The sequence below is a fragment of the Mugil cephalus genome, chromosome 12 (assembly GCF_022458985.1).
Source record: "Mugil cephalus isolate CIBA_MC_2020 chromosome 12, CIBA_Mcephalus_1.1, whole genome shotgun sequence".
In the NCBI taxonomy this organism is placed as follows: Eukaryota; Metazoa; Chordata; class Actinopteri; order Mugiliformes; family Mugilidae; genus Mugil; species Mugil cephalus.
Genome location: NC_061781.1, coordinates 22563378 through 22585284, shown reverse-complemented (window position 1 = coordinate 22585284; position 21907 = coordinate 22563378). Strand labels below are relative to the sequence as shown.

Genomic DNA, 21907 nt, shown 5'->3' with positions numbered 1-21907 from the left:
TGCTCTGGGAATATCCGGCGCTTCTATGACGTCAACAATAAGTTCGGCTACGTTTGGCTCCATTCACAGCGATAATGTAATTTATTTTTCACAATACGTTTGGAAGAGATAGCGTGATAAAATTTAAATAATACGATGGCATTCATAAAAAAAAAATTATTCATAAAAAAAAAGTAATAAAATGACAAAATAATTCCATTTCGATCCATTCATTCGTATAGCAGGCCGAAAAGATTTCATAAGTTTTACGCTTAAAAATATGAGTTTATTAAAAACCCTGAAGAAAGTCACGAATACAGCTCGTCGTGTATTTAATGCAGTTTATTTCTTTTATTACACAAACAGTTGTTTTGGCTTTATCAAGCCTCATAAAAAAATCATTCTTGAGCATTTCATCCAATTTGCGCTTCAGCCCACACTAGAGATCACAATAAATGGCCACGCTAGAAACGATCAGACACAGAAAATGCCTAATTTTCTTAAGTGTCGTTTTGTTCTTCCATCCAGCTGCTGCGCACCGACTACCGCTGCCACTCTTCTTGTTTATGCCTCCCCCTCACCAGCTGAGGGTGTCGCTGTCCTCTGACTCACGCTGACTGCGCTGCATTGGTCACTGCATGTTAATAGAAGGCATCTGTCTCCCACCACATGGACGGCTTCGCGTCGAACAGCAGGCCCCGAGCGGTGACGAGGACCCCGGGCACCCACAGCTTAAAGCCATCAAATTTGATCAAACACGCATTCACATGGAAAAGCAGTCTCTTGATAAGCACGGATAATTAGTGTGGTGTTGTTTTAGAGCGGCGCTGAGATGAAATAATAATAATAAAAAAACATCTGCTGGAATTAAAGCACATATGTGCGTTAATACGGGAGGCGAAGGGCCGAGCTCAAGCTCCAAACACATCACTATTAATGCTCTGCTCCTCTCTCCTCTGTGCGATCAGACTGTGATGCTCCTGTTATTTGATTTGATTCGATAGAGTATTTCCATTTTATTGTGAAGTCTTTAACTTCATAGCATTTTAACATATTCCACACAATAGCAGCATGGTAGTAGCTGCAGTTCCAGTGTTGCCGGTTCAGGCTTCAAGTCCAAATTAGTGGCTTTGAATTCTATTTTGTGGGTTTTCTACATACTTTAACGTCAGTGATCTAACCATTTTCGTGGCTTTGTGTGCGTTCTGAGAATCTTTGAACAGCTGGAAACCATCGGCTGTATCTGGCAGCACGGCCCAGTTCTTTCATGTCTTTAATATCCTTGTTTGTGCCCTTTTTTAAAACTGTAGCTGTGTTCTATTCATTCATTATTTATTTTCATGAGCAGCCATATTTTACAGACAAGTTCTGACTGACTTCCACTAAACACAGGGGTGGTGTGTTGGTTGGACTGGGACATTCCTCTGTAAGTGCCACTTAGTGTCACAGTTTTGGCTTTTTGTATTTGAGTTGGGATCTTTGGCCTCTTTGTCTTTAAGTAAGTTTTAATTCCTGGGGTTGTTTTCCAAACCTCCAGCCACTCAGCATTACAGAACCTTTCCGTTCACTATTTGTTGCCCTAGAACCCCCATTTGGTGTGACATCCAAAGGGAGGCTGTTCTAGTTGGCGAGATTTTACTCTCGATTCCCAGTTGTGCAAAGTCTGCACCAGTCAGCATTAGCTGGGGACAAAAAATCGGTTAGTGTGTGATCTGGATGCAGGTAGATAGTGTGAACTGATGGACACAACACATTGTGCCAACAGCCAATGAGAAAAAGAGAGGGCGGGACACTGGAAATAGCGTCAAAATACGACGGGAAGTACTGGGAACGTCAAAGCAACAATGGCGACAAACCAAACCTGGAACACAGAAATGGAGGAAAGGTTGATGCAGTTGGGGAGGAGCATGAGTGCACATGCAGAATAATGTGGTCGTAGTTGTTGTTGTAGTCTGTAGTGATGTGCACAACGATACAGAAATATTGATACTTCCAATACGCTCTAAAATCGATTTTCCATACGGATACTTCAGTCATTCGATGTAATGTAGAAACGCAGCGGAAAGTAACTAAACTATTGAGTTTAGGTATGATGTGATTTGAAATACCCTTTTTTTTGTTTGTTTATTTTACCAGATACATTAGGGTGTGTTTACACAAAGTATCGGTATCGGGTCGATATTGCCAATACCAGCCTGAATTTTACTGAATTTGAATCTTACTACACAGTTCTGAGAGTCACCTACTGGACCCTTTGATGGTCTTCACTGCCAGCCTCCTGCCCGGACTCCAGTGGCGCCAATGGCTGCCTTTGTGGTTTGTTACTTCCAGTCTATCCCCCTTGAAAGGCCTCTGCCTGAAGTCCCTCTACTCTTTTAGTCTTCCATGTGTGTCCTGCCCTGAATTTTTAACTGAAAACAAGTTGTTTTAAGTCAAGTACAAATTGTATTTATTTTTAATTGTTCTCTACATAAATGAGTTGTTTGCAGTTTCTTGATATTTTTTTTCCTCTATAATTGCCTTAACTTTAATCAAAGGGACTAATTGTGACGTGCATCACCTTGATAACCCTGATAATCAGATCAGAGGAAGCAACATTAAAGGCAAATCTGAAACTTGAAACTAGTAGTATTTCACTTTCTGCAGCATGAAAAAATGTAATTTGATCATAAATCATGGTCACTGGAATGTGATTTGAACTGAATGTGTTTTCACGTTCCCAGAGCAGCACTTGAGCTCCATCGACCCTGTGAGAGGAGACTCGGTGGGTCATTTTAAAGGTGAGGTCCACTGGCAGGGCAGGCTGAGTTATGGGGTTAATAAGGGTGGGAGCATTGACGTGGCCCCGACAGCAAAGTGATGTGGATTCGCTCATTAAGGCCAGAGCTTGATGAACACCCCAACAAAAAGGAGTGAAACATCTAGAAGAATCCCTTATCTGGTAAAAGTCAGCTCTTCCAGGAAGAGGTGGCTGGATGTACACGAATCGACGGTTACGCAGGTTTATCTTTATACAGCGAAACTAAACTAAAGGAACATTTTTAACATTTATCATGTTACCAACTCTGCTAGAAAGAAATAACAAAAACAAAGATGAAGCACAAAGAAAAAAAAAGACCTTAAACAACCTGTCAGTGGACTGGATGTAGAGAACAGGTATACACTGATCAGCCACAACATTAAAACCACTGATAACCTAGTATTCATTCATGTGGATGTTACTTGGAGAGAGAGACACCACAGGACACCCTCAGGAGTCCCATGTCCATTCTCTGACCAGTCACGGCGGTGGGTTGACATCTGGTGAGATGGAAGATGACATGGAAAGAAACCGATGCTAACTATTTAGCATGCTAATGAGCTGATAACATAATGTAGGATATTCAAAGGCCAAAATAAATGATGAGGTCGTCTTTATAATCAGGAAGAAAATTCAATGAATTTGAGAGATTCAGCTCTGCAGAAAACTGGTCATGTTAAACTGTTTTCGGGTTTGGGGGATTTCCTGTTTTATTTTATTTATTTTTTATTATTATTACTGTGCATTGTACTCATCATTAGTAATGCTTTGTACCTTTTCCCCCCTGTTATTTTTGGACTTTGTCTTCACCTACTTTTGGAAGTAAAACACTTTCTATCCATCACCACCGGAGCTCTGAGTCATGCATTCATTTCCCCCACGTTACGCCAAACCCAGAACCAGTTAAACATGACCAGGTTCTGCAGACTATAGCTTATCATCCACTTCAGCGACATTCATATTCACACAAACACAAGTTGAGAATACCACAATAGTGGACTGTTCATACGGACTCTTTGCATAATAAACACAACCCCACTTGAAGGCAGCAAAAAAAAGCTTTCATGGTAGGGAAGAAACATGGCAACAACTGCAACACGGTCCCACGTTTTTTCTTTTGTTTTGTTTTTTTAGTCAGTTTTGGAAAATGTGCAAATTAGCTCTTGATCTTGTGATGAGATTTGTTGACAGTAGTTACGAGAAGCCGACAAGCTGCACCAAGGTTTGTTCTCTTTTGCTCTTTCTGGTCTCAAAGCGACACAACAGAGGAGGAACATTGTGTTTATTTCCACAATCATATGCAATCAAACACTTCTTTAGGAGGGTGTGGGAGCAAATCAAACGCACACAGACACGGCAATCAGGGACTATCTAGCATCAGAACATCTCGACATGTTCGCGGTGATGAAGCAGCTGCTGCAACAAACCAATCAGTGTGAAAGGCTGTATTGGAAACCACCAGGCTGCAGGACTCTCCCCCATCGAGCCATATTGGCGGTGAGTGCGTCCCACCAGTAGCAGCTGTACAGGCGGAGCACATGTGTCAACCGACACGACCACAGGGGGGATACTTCAGGGGTGTTTGAGAAACTAATGGGCAATTTTTGTTGAGGAATGTGTTATGTACCATGAGACACTGGCAGCCATATCACCGCCACACATGTTGCCTGTATACGCTGTTTGAGAGATGTGTAAAAGGACAAAGCAAGGAGGGGCAGGAAATGTTCAGCATCCTCATATTTGGAACTGAAAGTTCAGACCTGATGCTTTTAATGGACATCAGTAGAAGGGTTCACAGCTGCAGTGTGGCTTCTGGATTAAGAACCTAAAAATGGAACTGTTACGTATAAATGCATTTCTGTTATTCAAGCCCTTGCCAGACGAGTTCACACTATGCTGATTAATCCTATCAGCCACAGGTAAACCTCCTTCTGTTTGGCAGGATATACTGGATTATTCATCTTTACCCTGACAAGCAGTAATAGAAACTGTAGCAATGTAGAAGAAGTAGCTTGTAGCAACTAGCACTATGGCAGAGCAAGCAGAAACGTTTTTTATATCTTATATATATATATATATATATATATATATACCAGGGGACAGGGATCCGAAGCTTCCTGAGATGTGGCCCCACCCAGAGTCTATCATCCATCTACACATTTCGCCTTCATGTCTTCCCTTCAATGCCCCAAATCCTTTTATTTCATTTTCATCCCATCCCATTGAGCTATTTTCAGAGCTTTTTATACTGTCTTTTTGACCATTTTCATCCCATTTCATCCCATCCCCTTGACCCTTTTCGTACTTTTTCATCCCATCCCCTCAACCCCTTGCACCCCTTTTGAACCCTTCTCATCCTTCCATCCATTTCTGTCATGCCCTTCTCTCATGAGCTCATGACCTTTTCCATCCCATCCCTTTAGACCCTTTTCACCCTTGTAATCCGTTCCTACAGACTTATTTTCATCCCATCTCCTTCACCCATTCCATCCCATCTCCTTCAACCCTTTTAATCCCATCCTCTCAACCCCTTTCACCCTCTTTCATCCCATCCCCTCGACCCTCTTCTCCCCTTTCCATCCCATTCCCTTCAACCCTTTTCATCCCATCCCCTCGACCCTCTTTCATCCCATCCCCTCGACCCTCTTCCCCCCTTTCCATCCCATTCCCTTCAATTCATCCCTTTTCATCCCATCCCCTCAACCCCTTTCACCCTCTTTCATCCCATCCCCTCGACCCTTTTCTTCCCTCTCCATCCCATCCCATTGACCTTTTTCATCCCATCCCCTTCAACACCTTTCATCCTTTTTCATCCCGTCCATTCGACCCGTCTCATCCTTCCATCCATTTCTCTCGCGCCCTTTCTACCAATAAACTTATTTGCACCAAATGAGGTGTTGTCTTTGTTAGCGAAGTGACACATGCCAGCGATTGGCTGTTGTTCAGAAAATTGAGTGAATAAGTGAGATAAAAGACTCGGAGTGACTGTTTGTTTCCATCAGTTTTTGGTGCCATTTAGTTGCCTCAAGGCCCAGTGGCCACAACAAGGATGTTAATAAAGCTTATATGAGTGGGTGCCACGCATGCAGTGTGATTCATGTTGTTTTATTGATTGCCGTTTGGTGGTAGTGACATGAACACTAATGTGCAGCGGACAAACATGGATGAAAAAACTAAAATTACATAAACGAACTCAAGTGATTAAAATGCAACTGGAAAGAAAAACTGAATGTAAAAAAATACGTTGATTTGTTTGAAAGAAATTCACCTTTAGTACAAAAAAAATACAGTTTTTACAAACTTCATATTTGGATTTCCTTGGGGGGAAAAAAGGCAAATAATCTTCAGTTTTGACTTCATGTTGCACTAACAAAAAACATTTTTTACACTTCTGATTCACCACAGACGTTCAGTTTATTTTCATTATATTAAAAATAGGACTAGTGTTGCATTCACTGACTGATGCTCCCTGATAGATAAACAGTCAGATAAACAGCTCCACTCCAGCTGTTCAGAACTTTACTGTATGAACATGGTGAACTACATTTTTTGATCCAGAAAGATGACACAGAAATAATAACAAAGAATGGGGTTGCCCCATCTTCACAAGTGCACAAATGCAGGTCACCTGAAAACGTGATCGGCATGGTCTGATCGTCCCCGACTCTTTGACCATGTGAAGTCTATATCTGAGTAGGACATAATGAAACACTTCTCTGTTTGAACACAAGACACGTGTGGCGGTAAAAGCTGTGAGAACCTGAACCTGACAGCAATCACTGGTTATTTAGGAGCAGCAAGAGGAATGAAAGATAGATCGTGGAAATCAGAGAGGTGTCATGAATACAGGAAAACAGCAGTTTCAGGAGTATTTTTACCGATTCAGTACATTGCCACTCTCAGGGCCACATAAAGCCATAACACCTTGAACATTTCTGATTAAACAACAGTAAATGTGGTTTAATACCGTGAATAATTGACTTAGTTTTATGATGAGGCGATAAATGAACTGTTCCATCATTGTGTGAACAGAACGCACAGAATCTGAGTTTGTGAAAAGTGAGATACAGCAGAAGGAGTTTGTCACCAGACTCCTGGTTAATTCTGAGTAAAGGAAGAATCTGATGGGAGCTGCTAGCCGTATATCAAGGAGGTCTCTGGGGATTTTTGGAGTCAGCCTCAAGTGGTCATTTGAGGTACTGCAGTTTTGGGCTTTTCCACTTTGCCTTCATTTTTCAACCCTGGAGATTTCCACTTGTAATCAGTTCACTGCAGCTTCTCTTTCTCCTTTCATTAATCCTATATTGCAGTATTTCAAACTGATTTGTTGTCAAAAAAATAGCTAAAATGTTTGTTGCCTTGTTTTATATTTGCATTTATGATGAACAATAACTGTAAGCGCCCACATAGACTTTTACGGGACTACAGACTTCCTAATAAATTTTCACATTAACCCTAGACACTACAGGTGAATAGTGTAAACTTCTCCAGTAATAATTTTTTTGTGTTACAAGTTTTCTGTAAATTTATATTTAAATATGCAAATGAAGAGTTACGTACTTAAACATGCCCTAATTTGCATACACTTCCAGAACAGAAATCTGAAAAATGGCTCGTGTGAGGTAGAAAATTCTTATTAGGATATTAGCAAACATGTTAGATTTCCAGGTATTAACAGAGGGATGTTTGGTTGTCTATTTGTATCGCTCCGTAAGTCGGAAAATACTGTCAACAGTCCAAAACAAAAGTCAATTTTTGTAATATTTTTAGGAGTAAAATGTTCTACAAATCAGGCTCTGAATGATGTATGCAAAAACCTCTCTGTAAACACCTGCAGAATGTAGCAACGAATAAATCTGGAAAGTTTGGTTTGTGTATGAGCTACTGAAGTGGAGATTTCTGGCTCTGAGTAGCAGAAAAACTAATTTTGAGAAAATGGCCTTTTAATGTGAAACTGTAGCAAATGCTTGTTAGACAACAAATCCCCGTCAACCTCTCATGCATCATTATTCATTTAGCCACCTATCCGTTCTGTCGACCACACTCTGCCTCTGTTAATTCAAAGGCAGCCATGATTAAAAGTCATTATTTGTACCTTGAATGTCTGAACAAAATGTCAGGGAAGTAAATGCAGTTGTTTTTGACCCAGGATTTGATTAAATCCTCAAAGACTCTTAAGAATCTTTGTTTGATTGTTCTCTGCATAATAAAATAATAAAAAAAATATTTTGAGTTTGTTTTTCCAAATGATATGGATACATAAAGAGTGAGATAAATACACAACAGACAGATAAAACAGCCGTCTTTTCCATAATCACGATAAAATCAGCGTCTTTGCTTTGTTTTCCACTTTCATGTTCCATTTTTGTTTAAGTGGAATGGAGCATCTCCATTTTTCAAAATGAGAAAGTGATTAAGATGCTGAGCCGAGCCTCTGTGGCTCAATCATTCCTATTTCCGTGGCTTTCGCGGAGGCCAATCACACAAGATGGCTTGTGATTACCAGATCTTCACACGCGTCGCACACTACGAAGATTCAAGAGTCAACAGTGTTTGAGTTTATTGCTTTGTTTTTGGTCTGTTCTTATACGTACCACATGGCGACGAGGCCGGCTCAATCAGTCTGCTCAACAGCTCTTTTGACTTTATGGATATTGTTGATTTGAACGCACTGTTACTCACAGTCGTGAGAGGAGAAATAAAAGCAAACAAGATAAACTGACACCAAAAAAAAAAATAAATAAAACCCTCCGAGATGCATGTGACATTTGGAAAATATCTTTATGTGGATTTAATTTTCAGTTTTAATCAAAATGATGCGTCTTTGTAGTGAGGAGGTTTTGTTGTTGTGTTGTTGTCATGGTTACTGTTTTGTCACTTTAATTTATTCATCAGAATTTTATCCGTTGGGTGATAATGAATGTACACTGATCAGCCACAACATTATGACCACAGACAGGAGGAGTAAATAACACTGAAGAAACCATGAAACCGTCCTTCATGAGAGACATCTCAGAGAACCAAAAACAAACAAAATGACAAAGAAGTTTGATCTTGTTCGTTTCTTTTCATTTCATCTGAACATTCAGCTAGACAAGTATTTTTGACAAGATCATCTAAAATGAATAAAATGTAGACTGAGTAGTTTCTCCATGTTCTTAGCCTAGCAGCTAACGGAGGCCGGTCCAGTTTGTGTTAAAGTGCAGCCTTTTTGTTGATGTAGTTCTCTGATGTTAACACACATCACAGCTGCCTGATTCTGCTGGTTCATATTATAAAATAGTGTTGAGACTCAACCCTTAATGTGCTATATAATGTAAACACAGAGCAAACACAGCAAGGCCGCACAGACCAGACAGTTAAACACTTTCACAATATATGTAATAATTAGATTCAGTTTAATTTTAAGACTTAATATAGACTCAAACACAGAAACACAGAAAGGCCGTGATGGCACCATTAAGGTTTATGACTAGTGCAAATGTTTTGGAGTTGGCGTGTCATCGTAATGGACGACATAATAAACACGAAGTGAATGGAGGCTGAGGAGCAAAATTAGGTCTGGGATAGATTTTCAAAACGTATGGAACCATTTTTCTACTTGAATCACATGTACAGAGATTTTTTTTTTTAAAAAAAGGAGTCACTTTTACTCTCTGTGGAAGGATTTCGATGTAAAATCATGTGTCAGTGTCGGAGGTAATGTGATCGGAGCAGTTAATCCCTGAACACAACAACATACGGTACTGTGTCCTGATCGGTTAAATAAAACACCAAGCGTTCAGTCACACGGGGGCAAAAAGGACAAACCAATAATTACCTTCACACTGCATTTAAAAACAGAACAAGGACGATTCACATTGATTAACCCTTTTTTTTCATACAATTTAATCAGAGCAGAAGCCAAACGGCTACATTTGCAAAAAAAACCTAATAACCTGCTGGGTTTTCCTGAAGCAGACGATTATTTGCAATGCAATTTGCTGGAATACAAAGCCCCAGCTTTGCTTTAAGATGGTTTAACACAAACAATTGAGGAACGTGCGACGCTGATATCACGAGCTAATCCTGTAAAAACCATTGTAGGCTAATTTAAGCTTCTATTATGCTTCAATATGGTGCAAACAAATTCCTCCATGTGCCAGGGGAAGATGAGATTCACATTGAGATATTAAAGTATTGTATTGCTGGACGACACACGTCTGGGAACGTGAAGACAAAAAAAAACAAAAAACACCAAATTACCAAATAGCTCAAGGAATTAGTCATTTTCTCTAGTATATCAGTACTAACAATAACGTCATTTACTTTACGGAATAACCACAACATCTGTTCATCTCCTAGTAGCAGAAGTATAGCGAATGCAGCATAATAAATATTCCCGCTTTAATGCACATACAATGCAGATAACAGTTAGACATGTTGCAAAGGGCTTTCATTGCTTTGCCTTTTACTCTACACTTGGAGTCATTAACTTTCAAAAACACGACAGAAGAATAAACGTGATTCCTACGAAACGTCTTTGCCTGAGTCACTGCAAACAAAAAGCAGCACTAAAGCGAATTATGCGTCATCCATGTACGAGTGTGAACAACCAGCTCGACACTAACGTTCCTTCATCAGTGTTTTGGCGGGAGAAGACAGTGGTAGCCGGGCTAAACACACGCACACCAACAGAATCTGACGGACGCTGCATCTCCTAGTCAAACAAGTTGTACACAACAAAATAAAACAAAAAAATAAGTTAAAAGGTGGTTAAAATGCAAAATCATGCAAATTTTGCGTGCAGGCCAATAGTAACACATGCTGTGCATCGAAGCCTAATACGTGAACGACTTTCTTCATAATTCTGTTGTAAATAAGGCAGGATGTGAGCAATCAGGCATAACATTATGACCACCTTCCTAATACTGTGTAAGCCTCCCTTGTGCCTCTAAAACAGTTGTGACTCATCAGAGAATGGACATGAGGGGGGTCCTATGGTGTCTGGTAACAGGATGTTATTAGTGGGTTTTTTTTTGGTTCCTATGGGTTGAGGGGAGGGGCCTCTATAGTGGATCATCCCACAGATACTTGATCAGGATGTAGTGAATTTGGAGGCCAGGTCAACACCTTTTTGTTTGTTTGTTTGTTTGTTTGTTTGTTTAGCTGCTGCCATCATGGAGTGTCATTACTACAGGGGTGGGGGCACCTGGTCTGGTCTAGGTGGGTGCTACATGTCTAAGTAACATCCACATGAATGAATGCCAGGTCCAAACGTTTCCCAGCAGAACCGAACTGTTAAAAGTTGGTTAATGTTATTTACTTCTAATGTTAGTGGTCATAATGTTGTGGCTTATCGGTGTGCAGTATGTTCACAAATCAAAATTCTGTTCTTAGCATCCAAAGAGCGAGGCAAAACTGACTTTACAGCACAACAGAAACCTTTTAGTATTAAAAATAGAACTAAATGTTCTCTCGAAATTAAATAACGAGCCTGATCCGGAATTTAATAGTGATGACTATCAGTCATTAGTCATGGCTTTTTGTCAGTGTCTGCCTCACATAAGTGTAGACGTTGTTCTTAAAGAGATCAAATGTGTAACCTCTGCATTTACTCCACTGTAACTTACTCTCAGACGTGACCCGATGACAAAGACTTTGAGGTTCCATTAAATCGCGCCTTGATCTCAAATGTTCTACTTTATCAGCTGCAAGTGTGTCATCATACATTTTCATGCATTAACGTCAGCACTCCGGCGTTTACATCATTTCAAGCCAGTATTCCCAGTCCCAGTGTTTTAAGTGCGCTGGAGAGAGAGGGGGGGAAGGTGGGTGGGGGGGTGCGTTGGATTTGCGCAATCGTCTTTCCCGACCCACTGCGGGATTGGTGAGAAGCTGATGTCAGCCAGGAAAGGTGCGCTCTTTTAAAGTGAGGGCGCTGTAGTCAGAGCAGCGCGGCTGGAGATACAGGACCAGACCAGACCAGCCAGCGACACGAGCCGAGAATTGGTCAGATTTTTTTCAGTTTTTTCTTCAAAAAGGAGGAAGAGGAAGGAAGCGCTACAGACATGACTCTACCAAGTGTGCGACAACTTTTTCTCCTGTGTTTGTTCGGGTTTTTTGGATGTTGGTGCACAACAGGTAGGACCGACTGAGCTCCGTCTCAAGCAGATGTTCATCAGGTTAAAAGTAACTTTGTTAATGCAGAATTAGTAGAAGTATTTATTATCAGTCATGAATTAACTTTATCCTTTTTATTTTTCGGTTTTATTTATGACTCAAAATGCATTTGATTTAATAGTGCATCAGGTCTGGGATGCACAAAACAGACATTAGACATATACACATCTTGCACTTTCTTTTAGCTTACACTAAAATTCTCAATATGAGAAAAAAAAAATCTTCAAATAATAATAATAATAATTCTATCGTGTTGCATGACTGGTTAGTAAGTTAAATGCTTGTGCTTTATAAATCAATGTAATGGATTTGAATTTGTAAAATGGTTTCACACGTTATTTTCAAGGATATTTCAACTTTTTTTTTTTGCTAATGTTTTTATCTTCAGACTTACACTGGAAATCAGTTTATCAACAGGTTATTTTTTTTAAAAAAAGCTTAATGAAAGCATCTTGATGAGCTGTTGTGCAGCTTCATTTGGCTCCTAGTCAGTTAATGGTGCTGATCAAGCACATTATTACCAGTATTATCATTATTATCATTATTCTTTATTCATTTACAAAAGTTCTGAAATGTCTGAAAGGAAAACTATGTCAGTACATGTCAGTTTTATGTTTGTCCGAATGCTCTCTGGTTTGTTTTCATGCGTTAGAGGTTAGACTGTGTATGAGAAGACAAAGCTTATTTTATCTATATATTATGCACTATTAGTGAGAGTAACAGTAAATAGTCAGATCTCCTATATTTTGCAAATAATTTCTTACTTTGCTAGTTGATTAAAGGTGGAAATGCATCATGAGGTAAAATGTTCTCTATGTAATAATAATAATATTAATGTTTTCGACAGAAATGAAAAAGAGTTGAAGCATGAAACGCTTAAAAATGAAGCTTAAATATAGTAGAAAAACACATTTTCTGAACTCTTCTTGTCTGAAGTTGAACTTTTATTCATTTTTTTCTTTCTTTCTTTTAAGAAGGGAAAAACTAAACCCATCCTAAGTAATATCACTGGAATAATGTGAGACTTTTAACCACTGGAGGTCAACAACCTAAGATGAGATAAGATGAGATAGGATAAGATGAGATAAGATACAGTTTAAAGGATTTCTAGTGCACATAAGAGATAAAAAGTGTAAACATTTAATAACGTTAACGTTTGAAAATCACATTTTTTTATTTGCTTCTTACTTGTTTAAGAGTTTAAAGATCTCTTCCTATTTGTCCTGTTTATTCATACAAACAGTCTGACTCACTCAGTCACCATGAATCACTTTAAAATGATCGTTTTTCATCACAAACGCAGCTTGAGTCTGGTAGAATAGTTACGACGTTGTGGTGTAATGTGACAGTTAATGATCCTAATGGACTGATCTGAGTAACGATGTCTCTGCTGTCTTTGGCTCCAGATGCCAGTCCCTTTCCAGACCAGTGGGAAGACGGCATCGCGTTACGAAAGGTACTAAATCACTCAGACATTTCTCTGTGATGTTTGAACCGGTTAATGGTGGATCCTGCTCAGAAAGTATTGAGAGTGGACAGTGAGGATGCGTTCACTGCCCATTATTGACTCGTAAATAAATGTCTGTTGACAGGTGCGGGGCGTTCAGAGTGACGACCTGAGTGACGTGCTGTGGAGAGACCAGGATGACGTAAGACCAGGAGAAACTTAAAGTCACTTACATAACGCTGCTCTCCAGTTATTCATTTTTAATGTTTCTGTGTAACTATAGAAACATAATAATATCATCAACCTCAGACTTTAGGTCAGTTTAACTTATATGAAAACTCTTCAGGTGTTTCTTTTCATTACAGCTTGAGCATTGAATTAAGAGGTTAATCATGTCTGTTGATTATGTGTGAGACCTAATAATATAGATCAGATTCAGTTTTACTGTCATTGCGTAAAGTTCAAGTACAAACCCAGTGAAATGTTTGAAACTGGAAGCACAAACAGCAAAAAGTGCAAAATTAACTTAATAATAGGGAACAAGCTACGACTACTGAACAGGTGACTGTTGTATTACGTAAAGAAGGGTTTTACAATAACTAAATAAAATAAAAATAATAATATGAATAATTAGCTGGTATATGCAGTAGTCAGTTTATCTGCACATATAAACCTGCCTCTACACTAATCTTCATATATGTATATACACATATACATATAAGCATATGCATGTTGCAGTGAAGGTTATTTAATATATACAGTATCATATAATGTAACATTATCAAGAAATTAATTATATAATCATAAAGGTATAAGTCCCTCTGCAACATTTCAGGCATAAACATGAATATTTTTCCACAGCGTAAAAAAAAAATGCAAATATATCTTAAAATATTCAACTAATTAAATTAGTATTTAAAGTAAGAAATTATTTTTTAAAAACAGGATAAATCTAAAGGTTTATAGGGAGAGAGAAGGGGGAGTTTTTAGGTGTTGCAACCAGTATTAAACCTGTTTTATGAAACTCCACTGGGCAGAAACACAACGAAACACACAAGAAACATGAATAATTGTCTTTTTTCATTCACCTGTATGAGTAGGATTCATGATAAATTCAGCTTTTAATCTAAAATGTTGTTTCTTTACAGGAGCAAGTCCAGAATGTTTTCAAAAGAGTAGGTTTTTTTTCTTTCTTAAATTATAATCCTTGTTTTATTTCTGATATTTATGTGGTAGCGACTTTTCTGATATTGAATTTTCTCATTTATTTTTTTTTTCACCCCAGTTCCTGTTTCATTACTCAAAAGCACGCAACTCTGTTGGAGCTGTACAGCAGCAGGTGAGCAGAAAATAAACCACAAGTAGCTTTTTTCTTTTTACATTTTATAAATTACCACTTTAATATAACGTCAGCATTTATATATTTTTTTTTTTTAAGCAGAAACATGAGTGGGACATAGAAGAACACAAAAACATCAGCTGGAATCTTTAAAGTCTGATTTGCACAGATTAACATTTTTATTTTTTTAATGTTGAATAATGAAGCTGTTGGAAACGGAAAATGAACCTGAGCCAGATTTCGTGTTTTAAGTCATTGTTGAGTTAAGTGCTGTTGGTTCCCTCTCAGAGCTGTTACCTCTCTGCATGTTACATTAATTAAAAGAGGGACGCTGCTCGTATTTATATGTAACACAACTGCAGCTAATTGTTGGTCCGTGCTCTCGCTGGTCTTAACACGCTTCCTTTCTTCCTCCAGTCTCACTCAGTTCATCCTCTGATGCGACTTTCACCCAAACTCTCGCAGAGGAGAAAGAAGAAGGTGCTACTTTTGGTGAGAACCCGACTCTTGTTCTAAGGAGAAAACCACGTACAACAAAGAGACGTGCATGTGCATGTGAAAACGAACGCTGAGAAGGCACCTGAACGCAACTCTTATTGCTGCAGGAGAAAAGTTTAAGAGGATAAAAATTCAGCTTGAAAGTTTCTTGTTTCGCGCAGTCGTCAAAGGGAACTCGTGGTTTGAACACGTTCATGCAGCGTTAGCGCGTTTCCGAAAAGTTGCTTCAAATTTTATTTTGCTTTTTGACTGTTGAGCTCCACAGGCTGAATGTTTGTCTAAGACTATAACTATGGAGAGGATGCAGAAGGAACGTTAACCCACTCCCCATGTTTCAGACGGAGATTATATGATCTATGTTTTTTATATTTATATATATTTAATATATTTATTACCTTCAAACACAACAAAAACAAACTAAATTTCATTTTTAAGTTCTTCTAATAATAATGATCGAGTAGTAAAAGAAGAGTATTGGGAATTACATGTATTCTGTCATGACAAGTGTTATGAAGATGCTGATTCTTTAAATATTATCTTTGCTTTCATAAAGCCTAGAAACAGGAAAACTAGATTTATTTCCTAAAATATTCCATTACCCCTTTAAGAGTCATCGTCTGTTAATTCGTGCATCATCCTGCAAACCATTACAAGTCAAAGAACAGACAAACTCCTGAAAAAAAAGAAAACACTCGTCGCTATTTATCGTCCGCCTGCAAAGACTTAACCTTTGCAAGCAGCGAAGTCAGTGACTGATTAAGAGCAAGTCGACGTGAATCACTTTAAACCTCATCACCACTCAGGTTCAATAAACTGCCAACGCTGACTTTTCTCTCTCTGTGTCTCTGCTAATTGAACAGAAGATTCGAGCTCTGCCAGAGGGGCTGTTGTAAAAGAAGAGAAGAAGAAAAAACAAAGGAAACTTTACCTAAAAGAAGAAGAAGAAGAAGAAGAGCAGCTGCCTGCGCCACCTCTGGACATCGCACTCAAAAGCTGACAGACTCAAAATGCTTTCTACGGAAGAAATAAAATGCTTTAAAAGATCTTTAAAAACAAAACAAGAGCTGCGCTGCCATTTGCTGCCTCCACATGTCGATTGGTGTTAAGTGGATGGGATCCTGCTACTACACAAAAGCTTTACATTCATTCAACAGTGTCACTGATCTCCAGTAGTAATAATAATAATAATAAAAAAAAAAACACTTAGAGGAAAAAACTGACACTGATTATTGTGGCAAAGAGGTTGAACTCACATTTAATTCCACAGAATCAAACGCACATACACGTTTTGTGACATAATTACCAAGAAATGTAAAAAAAGAAGAAGTTAAAACTACACTTTTTGAGGTTCAGGAGGTGTAGCTGAGGGTTTATTGAAATTACAAAATAGTGACTGTTCTGCACACTTTCCCACAGAGACGCACGACGAGGTCGAAACCGCAGGCGCTCCAGTCAAACGCTCTGTCCGGGAGCCTCTGAGCAGGACTGAGCCGCTGCGTATGAGCGCCACCTACATGGCTGAGATAGTAAATGCACATGCTGATAAAGGAGATATCATCCCCTCTCTGCTCTTTAAGTGTTTTCCATGTAGTGGCCACGTGTTCTTTCAGGTTTGGCGTGTATTTATTTATTTATTTTTTTTTTAATATTTTTTTTAATAGTCCTCATCGTCAGAGTCACTGTCCTTCCGTGTAGGAAGCGAACTTCTGATTGACGACATGAGCTTGTCTTCGATTTGTTTCTTGGGATTTTCCTCCAGGTCTGTTTTCACTGCTCCGGATTCTGATAACCTCCACTCCAGCTCTGTGATGAAGACACACAAGGCAAATTACAAAATATGATGAAAAGTGTCCACAAAGGATGTGAGGGGTAAAAAAAATTCAAAAAGCCTGAGTCCTAAATGTGAATCAGCGACTCTGGAAAACATCAACAACTAAAACTGAACGTTAAATTAAAGTGTGTGATGAAAAGTTACTGTAAAGTTTGAATATAACTGTACAATATGACATCGTTTGCATGGAAGAAATTAAACTGATTTAAATAAAAGAGTCAAAATTTCCTTAATAAAACTGAACAAATGAAAGTAGATTGAGATTAGTTGTAAAACTTATACTATAAGTTGTAAACGTCGTCCTCGCCTACCATCGACTTTCAGATTCATGCCTCCGAATACAAGAGGGCCGATGAACTGGGCCTTCATCTCGCCCTCGAAGTAGACGAAGATGGTGGGCAGGTTGCGGTCGGGGTAGTTGGCGATGCACGTGGTGGAGATGGACTTGAGGAACTTGGTCTGAGGGAACTTCCTTGCTAATGTGACCAGGTGCTGGTTGATGAGGGAACAGAGTGGGATGCTGCAAAGAAAGAGGAATGGAGAGAAAAACTTGCATGAGAAGTGAACATGTATGTGTATATGTATATGTGTGTATATGTCTGTATTGAATGTATATGTGTGTGAAAGTGTATGAATGTCGTTTACAAGCTGCGCTTCATCTCACTTTTTTTGAATGTGCTGTTCATTTCTTTTTTTCTGTGTTTTGTTGTTGTTTGTTTCCTCAGGTTTTCATTTTTGTATTGTGTTATAAGGGGAATTTATTTGGTAGCAATTGGGAAGCACTGTATTACTGCATATTCGTAATAAATAATAATAAAAAAAGAAATTAGTTGTCATAAAGGGAAGAGATCTTCTAGTATGAGCTCTACAAGATACTTTGTTAATAGTTTAAAAGAAAGTATTTTGAGTATTTTAAGTATTATGATATGTAAAACAAATACACATACAAAGCAGAAACATTTAAATTTAAATTATTATTAAAATAGTTTTATATTTGCTAATTAAATATTAGCTAATCAAAACATATTCTAATAAAGAAAATGTATCTTAAACTTAATGCAAATGTTTTCTGTCTTTTTGGACAGTAAATTATTTTCCTCAGCATTTTTGTCTCGTTCTTCTTCTTCTTCCATCAGTAGCTTGTTTCCTTTACAGTTTTTTGCAAAATAAAAGAGATATTTCTGAAATTTCGATAAAGTACAATTGCTCTTTGTACATGTTGAATGAGCTCTCGTAAAGTCTCCTCTCATGACATCCCATTATTGTCTTAAATTCTCATCATGTGAGACTTCACTTTCCATCACCAGTTTTTTTAATTGTGATATTTGGGTTTCGTGCGTTTGTGGGGGAAATGGAAACGCAGCGCTGGACGTGTCCGGCCGACCTACCCTTGTTTGTAGAGGTGCAGAACCACCCAGATGCCGTCTCCGGCCTTGTTGACTTCCTGAATGTAGTCCTGCCCGGAGATTTCCACCACATCACCAAACACATTCTTTATCTGAGTCGCCTTCCACTCTGCAAGACGCTTCTGTCTGCAAGGATACAAATATATAATATAAATATAAATAAACTGAGTCTTAGTCCAGAGAATCTATAGATTCAATTACATTTTTTCACCCAAGAAAAAAATGTTAAGTGCCTTTTAAACTTACATATTAGGCTACTGTAAATAAGTTTTTATTTAAGTCTTATGACGGATGTTAACTCTGACTTACCTGTACATCTCAATGGCAGCTTCATCTTCCTCACCAAACTCATCTTCATTCTCATCCAGCTCGTTCAGCGTCATGCTCTCGTACGTTTTAACTGCCCCCGGAAACAACAGTTAACATCCGATCACGTGTACAAAATGCAAAATACAACATGAAAAAACAAACAGGGTGATGAGAACAATGCAGATTTGTGTCTCGTACCGACAGACTGCTGTTGGAGGGCCAGTTCCTCCTCTTCGTCATCTTTAGGCTCCTCTTTAGGAGGAAGGATGCCTTTCTTTCTCAGGATATCATTCCACTCGGTGTCTTCATTTGGGTCCTACAAAGAAAAAAAAATGGTTTGATATTTCTTTTTTTTGTCCACAGCAGAAGGAAAATGCACAACTCAATGTTCTGCACAAATTCTTGCTGCTTTGTTGCCGTTTTTATTTATATTTCCACTTTATTTATCTTTATTTTTATCTACACATATACTGTTTACTTAGTATCCATATAGTTACTATGGGAAATAATTTTTGTTTCATCTCGTGCTTCTGTATGGTTGGGAACGACAGATAAAAACCCTTGGGTCCTTGAAATTAAAACTGAAATTGGTCTGGAGAATCAAAGATGCTCATTTAAGCACCAAATATAGAAAATTAACTAGTGTGGGTCTGTTTTCCAAATATATAAAACTGGACTGAACACAAAGAGTAAGCTGCAGAGAAAAATACGAGTACTTTGCTTGAACCACCCACCAAACAAAGACTTTGTTATTCTTATTCGCTTCCATACAGCGTTGGTTAAAAGCTGTTTTATGAAGCAGAAAAAGTTAACGTGTAAGGGCTTCGATATCTTCATGGCGTTAGCAAAAGCTGAGTGGATTCCTTCAGGATCACATTTAAAAACCTTCACTGTCTTCCTTAAACTATAAAATGAGATTTATTATGAATAATATTCAGTTTCTAATGCAAATAAATGTTTTGACATCTACTTCACTGGCCACGTGGATAAAAAATAAATTATTTTAGCAATTATGGTTTTAAGAAGCTGCTGTAAAAGTGGAAGCTCCAGAAAGTTCACAAAAATAACTTCGCTAATTAAAAATGTTGAAAAGTTACAGTTTTAGCCACTGAAACGTGAGCATTGTGAAAATGTGCCTTTATTGCATTTTCACAAAAAGAATATAAGTTTTACAAATCAGGAACTGTGTTATGATGAATCTCCAGGGTCTGTATGTTAATCCAGTCCAGGTTTGAGAGGTCTAAGTGCAGTGGTTTTTGATCTGGACCTGGTCTAATGAGGTCTAGATGCTGAAAAAACAGTGACATGTGCCTTTATTATGTTTTCACAAACAGAATACAGGTTTCACAAATCAGTGACTGTGTTATAATTAATATTTAGCCTCTGCAGGATAATCTAGACAGGACTTGAGAAGTCTAGGTATAGAGGCTAATGATCTGGACCTGGTCTATTGAGATCTAGACGTCTCAAGTCAAAAATGGTGCAAATCTCCCCTTTAGCATTTTCAGAAATAAATAAAACTTTCACAAATACAATAGTGGGTGTCAGACAAAATTTTGCCTATAATGTCTTCACATCAAAAAGTGTCACAAAAAACAACAATCAGTGGGCAAACTGTTCAGTTAATTTCCCCTTCACATAACTAACATCACATAATTTATCTGTAAACTGCCCTATTGTAGGACAAATAAAGTTTTAGTTTGAATTCTAAATAACTTCCACTAACGCTATAATTGCATCATAAATTTACTTCTTTCCCCCAGTAGTAAAACGACTTAACACTTAACGTTTTAGCTTCAATTCTGCTTAACTCCATTCTTCATTTGTGTCTTTTTCGTGGATTTTGAAGAAAAGAGTAAAGCAGATATTTAAAGACTTGATACGCCCCGCCACACTGCGAGCTAAACTCTCGAAATTCTTTAAAGTACGTCAACACACGGTGCTATCAACCGACGTTAAATAGTCCCTTTCACCACAGTTTTAAAAAAAAATAGCGTTTAAAAGACGAATATATGTTCACCAACCTGCATTTTTACAGATTAATAGTCCTCTCGAAAATCACACTCAGCTCTCCACCCCGACACGGAAACAGAAGGACCGCGCACAAAACGAGTCCGGCAGAAACCCGAAAACTACGATTGATCAACATAACCACATATTACATCCAGAGTTAAAATAAACCATCTTTAAATGCATCTTTAGCGAAATAAAATACAACCTGTATGCTATGCTTTTTTACACCGCGGTATAGTTGCTACATCTAGATTTTAAAAGCCTAGGAACGGATGTTTTTGCGGTGGGACAATAATAAAAGTGACACCAACTTCCGTTTGAGGCTGAATATGACTATATAAGGAGAGGGAGCGCAGCTTTCCAATTGTGGCAGCTGAGAGCGAAACTAAACAGGTGGTCCTCTCTCGCTCTCACACACGTATACAAATATAGCATGAAAAGCACCTGTTGTTATTATTTTAACTTCATAATCAAATTTTCATTTTTTATTTCCTTATCTCAGCCATTATTTCCTCCATAAGATCCTGTGTTGAATTTTGTGACTGCTGAAAAAACCAACATTCAGTGCAGACGCAAAGTATATGCAAATAGTGCAAAATGTACTGATTACAAGAGAATTGGAAATAATAAAATATAATATAAAAAGAAATGTAAAAATACCTATTACCAGTGAAGACAGACAGCAGCTGCAGCGGTAAAAATGTATTGCAGAATAAATAGGTTAAAACAGAATAAACAGAGCAGCAGCATCTGCATCGTATTTTATGTTGATGGATGAGGTTGTTGCATGTCACATAAATCTATTCACACGATTCCTGCATGATGAGGAAAAGTGAAAAGTACAACATTACTCACAGTAAACAATAAATAATGTCGAAATTTACAACGTCGTGGGAAAAAAAAACACAATAAGCACAAACAATGGTACTGAAGTGAGGTGTACTGGTGAAACTGGTGGCAAACCCCAAGACATCTTAACTTGCTTAATTCTGTCTTCCCCTTTTTTCGTCTTCTCCTTATCTGTTGTTATACAGATCTGAGATCCGATTAACATTTTCTGACACTTATTGTGGCTCTCGGTTTCTAAACTGGGCCCAAGTGGAAACCTGAAGACCCAGGTTTA

The 21907-nt window shown here is 38.3% G+C and overlaps 2 protein-coding genes across 2 annotated transcripts; one reads left to right on the top strand and one right to left on the bottom strand.

Moving 5' to 3' along the window:
• Positions 1 to 11660: 11660 nt before the first annotated feature.
• Positions 11661 to 16947, top strand: nms (neuromedin S). The gene is made up of 7 exons (XM_047601847.1): positions 11661 to 11902; positions 13348 to 13397; positions 13534 to 13590; positions 14537 to 14563; positions 14674 to 14727; positions 15145 to 15219; positions 16086 to 16947. Exons 1-7 carry the CDS (start codon positions 11830 to 11832, stop codon positions 16116 to 16118), a joined length of 369 nt encoding a protein of 122 aa, XP_047457803.1. The 5' UTR covers positions 11661 to 11829; the 3' UTR covers positions 16119 to 16947.
• Positions 16452 to 20952, bottom strand: pdcl3 (phosducin-like 3). The gene is made up of 6 exons (XM_047601846.1): positions 20796 to 20952; positions 18970 to 19087; positions 18772 to 18862; positions 18445 to 18588; positions 17368 to 17576; positions 16452 to 17028 (listed from the first exon to the last, which is right to left on the bottom strand). Exons 1-6 carry the CDS (start codon positions 20799 to 20801, stop codon positions 16880 to 16882), a joined length of 717 nt encoding a protein of 238 aa, XP_047457802.1. The 5' UTR covers positions 20802 to 20952; the 3' UTR covers positions 16452 to 16879.
• Positions 20953 to 21907: the final 955 nt, after the last annotated feature.